The sequence below is a fragment of the Mandrillus leucophaeus genome, unplaced genomic scaffold (assembly GCF_000951045.1).
Source record: "Mandrillus leucophaeus isolate KB7577 unplaced genomic scaffold, Mleu.le_1.0 Scaffold28, whole genome shotgun sequence".
Classification (NCBI taxonomy): domain Eukaryota; kingdom Metazoa; phylum Chordata; class Mammalia; order Primates; family Cercopithecidae; genus Mandrillus; species Mandrillus leucophaeus.
In genome coordinates this window covers 3,019,360-3,024,784 of record NW_012102920.1, presented here as the reverse complement: position 1 = coordinate 3,024,784, position 5,425 = coordinate 3,019,360, and the positions used below count along the sequence as shown (strand labels likewise).

Below are 5,425 nucleotides of genomic sequence, written 5' to 3'. Positions count from 1 at the left end.
AGCCGGGAGGATGTCAGCAGGCCCTGCCAGAGCTGGGCGGGCAGCCGCCAGGGCTCCAAGGAATGCCCCGGATGTGCACAGCTGGCTCCTGGCCCCACCCCTCGGGCCTTTGGTCTGGACCAGCCGCCTCTGCCTGAGACCTCTGGCCGCCGCAAGAAACTGGAGAGGATGTACAGTGTTGATCGTGTGTCTGGTGAGGGGCTTGCGTCGGGGCATGGACAGGTTTGGGGGTGCATGCCACTGCCAGGGTCTGACAGCAGCAGTCACTGTGAGGCTTGGAACAGGGGATGGGTGCTCAGGTCACAGTATGCCAGCGGACTCAAGATTAAACCCGGCAGGCTCCTGCTGCTGCCTCCACACTCTATGAGCCGTGAGTTCCCTCAGCTCCTCAGCAAAATCTGCCAGGCCTCACAGTCCGCTTTGGCCCTGCTAGCACCAGGTCAGTCAAGGAGTGCTTCCCAGGGGAGGGGGCCTGGGAGGATCTTAAGGGATATATAGGGAGGAAACACCGCTTAATCGGGAGATTGGGCTGCCCTCCAAGAGTCCTGGGAAGCTGTTGGGGCCCAGCCAGGCAGTGGGCCCGTTTCCCCAGGACTGTTGAGTTGTGTGGTAGCTTGTCCACCAGGCAGAACGTCACTCCACGGTCCCCACACTTGGGCATCAGGGAAAGGCTGTGGGGCCCCTGGGAAGGGGACAACCCTCAGCAAGGTGGTCTCCAGCCTCAGCGAGGGCCTCCAGCTAGAGCATGGGGGCTGCGGAGAAGGCCTCAGATGCCCAAGGGAAACAGATGCATTTTTTTCCTGGGCCTCCTGGAGACAGACCGTGCTTTCAAAGGAATGTTCCTCAAACTTTGGGTGGCCAAAGGGAAAGTTAAGCCAAAAAAAATCAAAGCGTCAGGTCACCAAGAGCGTAGTCTTGGTGAGTGAGCAGCAGACATTTGAGCACTGCCCTCTGGGCCCGTGGGGGGATGCCACCCTGTGCCAGCCTCCCCCCACCCGCCCTGGCTGCCCGCTGCTGCTGACCCCCGGACTCAGAAGCATCTGCTTCCCAACAGGGAGGGAGAGACCTCACCCAGCCACCGCTCATTTTTGTCTCTTTTAGACGACATCCCCATTCGTACCTGGTTCCCCAAGGAAAATCTTTTCAGCTTCCAGACAGCAACCACAACTATGCAAGCGTGAGTCTTGTTCCACGATGTGGGGTCAGGGCCGGGTGGCCTCCTTCTGCTGCTCAGGAAACACGGCTTTTTCCCAGCCTCTGGGCCTACCAGGGTGGCTGCTTCTGAACAGCCCCATGTGCCCATGCTGTGCCAGGCCTGCCAGAGAGGCCAGGGCTGGCTGCTCTTCCCCTCTCATGGCTGGTGCCCAGCCCCCCCACAGTCCTCTGGTCAGGGGACCCGGCCCAGGGCTGCAGCTGATGAGCTGTCAGTGGGGTGTGGGGTGTGGCGTGGTTCTCCTGCTCCCATCCCCTCTCCTCAGCCTGTGTCTGCCCTCCCTCAACCCTCAAATAGAAGCCTACTTCTGTTTCATATGTGCCACAGGTAATGACAGTTTTGGGGTCCCCCCAGGGACCTGCTCTTCTCTGTCTGGACATACATCTGGGTTTTCTGTTTTGGGGTTCCTTCCAGGGAAGTTCCCTTTGCTGCAGTGGCCCCCATACCAAAGAAATGCCCTGCACAGGGGGAGTCCACCCCACTCCCAGCCTCAGGCTGCCGGGTCTCAGCAACCGGTCCTGGTGGCATGGGCTGCAGTGACATAAGCTTCCGTTGCCTATTCAGGGCTGGCTGGCAGTGTAGCCAGCATCCTGCTGGCGGCTGGGTTACCTGTGAGGGATCTACTGGGTCAGTGACAAGAAGGGAACTGCAGGGGCCGGGTGGGGGCTGAGGGGAGGCCCAGGGTTGAGCTCACTGTGTCTTCTCTCTCACGCCATCCCTTTTGGCCCTGGCTTCAGCATCTCGTAAGTACCTGTATGACTTGGTGCCTAAGGGCACAGCCGTTGTCCCTGGGGAGACCCTCCCACCCCCAAATAGATTTGGGCAGGCCAGGGACCTGGGTCTTGAGGGAGTGCCGCTCTCTGTGGGCCTGGCTCCCAGCGGGTACCGAGGTCGCAGCAGGGCCTGCCGGGAGCTGGGCCTCAACAGGTGAGGCAGGCTGGGACTCCTCTGCCTGGCCCCATGCCCCAGACGCCCTGCTGGGCCCTCTGCTCGCACCACTGTCCCCACGTCTGTGTCCCTCCTGCCTCCGGCCAAGGGCAGTGCTGACTCGCGGTGGTTTCCCAGGGTGTTCAGGGGCTACGCGGAGAGGAAGCGCCGGAAACGGGAGAATGATTCCGCGTCTGTAATCCAGAGGTAGGGCCTGCCAGCCACTCGCCACCAGGGTCCATCTCTGGTCTGTGCTGGCCTGGCCTGGGCCCCCTCGGCCCTGGCAGACCTGATGGGGGAAGGGTGGTGGCGACCACTGGCCTGGCCCTGCTCTGGGGACGTGGCAGGCAGGAGAGGCCATGTGGCCCGGGCTGCAGGAAAGCATCTCACCCTCAGTCCTGCATTCCGAGGGCACGGGTCTCTGTCTGGGATGGGGCCAGAGGCAAGGCCCCCCTCCCCCGCTCCAACTACAGAGCCATGTCTGGGGAACTTTTTTGCCCGTTTCGGATGTTGGGCCTTGGCAGGGTCCAAAGTTTGGTGGAGGAGAGGTGGCTCAAGGACACAGAGCAGGAGAGGGGGCTCCTGCAGGCCCCCAGCCCGCCATGGGGTGGTGCAGACAGGAGCCCCGCTCTGCTGCAGCGCAGGCAGGCTGGATCCTCAGCCACATGGGCGTGGAGGCTCAGGGTGTGAGTCCCGGGCGAGGATGGAAGGTCAGAGCCTGGGAATGCAGATTCGGAGGAAGCTTGATCCAGAGCGCCAGGCACTGCACCTTTGTTCTGGAGGCGAAGGGGAGCCCTGGAAGGCTCTCATGGGGAGAGCACTGGGTGGGATTTGCCTTTGGGTGGGAGGTGGTGCCAGGAGCCAGGGAGAGCACTGGCTTCCCACACCGAAGGGGTGAGAGTAGAGCGCTAGCCCGAAGGGGACTAGGTGGGCAGGGGCTGCCGCCACCCCCTCAAGGCCTTCAGCCCCTCACTTCCTCCCCCAGGAACTTCCGCAAACACCTGCGCATGGTCGGCAGCCGGAGGGTGAAGGCCCAGAGTAAGGCCCTGTGGGGCGGGGGTGGGGGGCCGGCGTTGCGCTTGGCTGGTTGGGGCTTTGCGTGCTGCTAGCTGTGCTGCGAACGACCCCCGCTCTCCACTCGCCCCCCCGCCCCCGGCCCTAACCCCAGCCAGGCCCTGCCTCAGGCTCCTCCCCTCCCAGCCACGCCCCCAGCCTGGCACAGGCTCCTCCCCTCCCAGCCACGCCCCAGCCCGGCACAGGCTCCTCCCCTCCCAGCCACGCCCCCAGCCTGGCACAGGCTCCTCCCCTCCCAGCCACGCCCCCAGCCCGACAGGCTCCTCGTCTCCCAGACTCCGCCTCTGGCCCCGCCCCAGTGTTCGCAGATCCTGCCCCTGAACCAACTGAGTCTCCGGTCCGTGTCTGCTTCATGTGCCTCAGGCCACACCCACATCAGCATCCTCTGCCCAGGGTCCCCGTGGTCCCCTTGCCTGGGGCCTGAGTCTCCAGAGGCCCCACCTCGCTCGCTCGCTAATGCGGGTTTTGCTCTCTGCAGCGTTCGCTGAGCGGCGCGAGCGGAGCTTCAGCCGGTCCTGGAGCGACCCCACCCCCATGAAAGCCGACACTTCCCACGACTCCCGAGACAGTAGGTGCCCCGCACAGGCCCGCCCACCTTTCCCAGAGCCTCCCCTAGACCCTAGACCCCTGCTAGGGGTCCCCTGCCAGGGCCGCTGGGCTGCGCTTTTGCACTCTGAGCCTTGGTTTACCTATTTGTGAGATGGGGACGCCCTCAGCATCTCCGATCTCAAAAATGGGGTAACTTAACGGCTGCGGCAGTGCTGGCCGGGGGCGCCTGTAGGGCTGTGCCCACTGCCACTCGCAAGAGGCCTTGAGGGGCAGGGGACTGCAGTGCCCGCCCCTACTCCCTCCCAGGCGCCCTGCCGACTTGGCTGGAGCTGATGCCTGCACGCGCCGTCCACCAGCCTGGCACCAGGGTCTCCCTCCCCACATCAGGCCGATACCCAGTGGTGTCCGCAGGCCTGTCCTGCCGGGCTGGCGGCGGCCTCTGCATAGTCCTCTCACTTGCTTGGAGGACCCTCCAGGACGGGCCTTTCGGGCCCTGTGGGCCTCGGGGCCGTGGCCAGGACAGGAGGTGCTACCAGGCCTGCTGTCTTGGTGACCCTCTTGCTTCCCAGGCAGTGACCTGCAGAGCTCCCACTGCACGCTGGACGAGGCCTTCGAGGACCTGGACTGGGACACGGAGAAGGGCCTGGAGGCCGTGGCGTGCGACACCGAGGGCTTCGTGCCACCAAAGGTCATGGTGAGGCCCAGCCCGGGCAGTGCTCCTCTACACCCCAGCAGGACTCGGCCCTGTCCCAAGAGCCCAGCCAGCTCTGCCTGGGACCACGCAGCCTTCTCCGGCTGCCTGCGGGAGGGGGTCTCACAGGGCTGTACCCTTGGGCTGCCTGGCAGCCAGAAGGTAGCCTCATGGGGGCTCCCACAGCCCCTCGGCTTTTGGATGGGCCTAGGTCCCCTGAGCAGCTCTTTGTCTCCCTAGCTCATTTCCTCCAAGGTGCCCAAGGCTGAGTACATCCCCACCATCATCCGCCGGGACGACCCCTCCATCATCCCCATCCTCTACGTGAGTCCCGCCCCAGGCCTGCCCCCACAGATCCCCTCCTGCAGCCCCACGCTGGGCCAGCGCTGGCACCCCAGGTCCCCAGTGGGCTGTGACGCTGCTGGCTCTGACGCAGCCCTGATGTGGCCTTGTGGCCTGTGTCTGTCCCCAGGACCATGAGCACGCAACCTTCGAGGACATCCTTGGTATGTGTGTCGTTGGCCCCTCTCTGCTGGTCCTGGGGCTGGGAGAGCAGACACAGGCAGGGGGTGCCCCTGGGGCTGGGGTGGGAGGGGCAGCGCTCACACCCACTCTCCCACAGAGGAGATAGAGAGGAAGCTGAACGTCTACCACAAGGGAGCCAAGATCTGGAAGATGCTGATTTTCTGCCAGGTGGGGCTCAGTGTTCTCTGGCCCAGGAGAAGAATCGTGGCAGGGTGGGGGAAGATCAAGGGGAAGAAGTCAAGTTGGGGGAGACCAAGGGGAAGAGGCATGGGATGGGGGAACCAAGGGGAAGAGACCTGGGGGGGGACCAAGGGGAAGAGGCGTGAGGGGTGGAGACCAAGGGGAAGAGACATGGTGAGGGGGGGACCAAGGGGAAGAGGCGTGGGGGGTGGAGACCAAGGGGAAGAGGCATGGTGGGGGGGAACCAAGGGGAAGAGACATGGGAG

At 64.3% G+C, this 5,425-nt stretch overlaps 1 protein-coding gene across 4 annotated transcripts in view; it reads left to right on the top strand.

The window, feature by feature from the left end:
• The window catches only part of NSMF (NMDA receptor synaptonuclear signaling and neuronal migration factor), a 9,174-nt gene that overhangs the window by 1,297 nt on the left and 2,452 nt on the right, over window positions 1–5,425 (top strand). Inside the window, exons 2-11 of one of the 4 annotated variants that reach the window (XM_011985143.1) lie at window positions 3–193; window positions 1,102–1,177; window positions 1,951–1,956; window positions 2,279–2,347; window positions 3,126–3,178; window positions 3,693–3,782; window positions 4,333–4,457; window positions 4,695–4,778; window positions 4,927–4,960; window positions 5,077–5,147. In XM_011985143.1, coding sequence (XP_011840533.1) covers window positions 3–193; window positions 1,102–1,177; window positions 1,951–1,956; window positions 2,279–2,347; window positions 3,126–3,178; window positions 3,693–3,782; window positions 4,333–4,457; window positions 4,695–4,778; window positions 4,927–4,960; window positions 5,077–5,147 — 799 coding nt within the window. The remainder of the gene's footprint in view (window positions 1–2; window positions 194–1,101; window positions 1,178–1,950; window positions 1,957–2,278; window positions 2,348–3,125; window positions 3,179–3,692; window positions 3,783–4,332; window positions 4,458–4,694; window positions 4,779–4,926; window positions 4,961–5,076; window positions 5,148–5,425) is intronic. The other 3 variants (XM_011985144.1, XM_011985145.1, XM_011985146.1) reach the window with 3 other exon arrangements.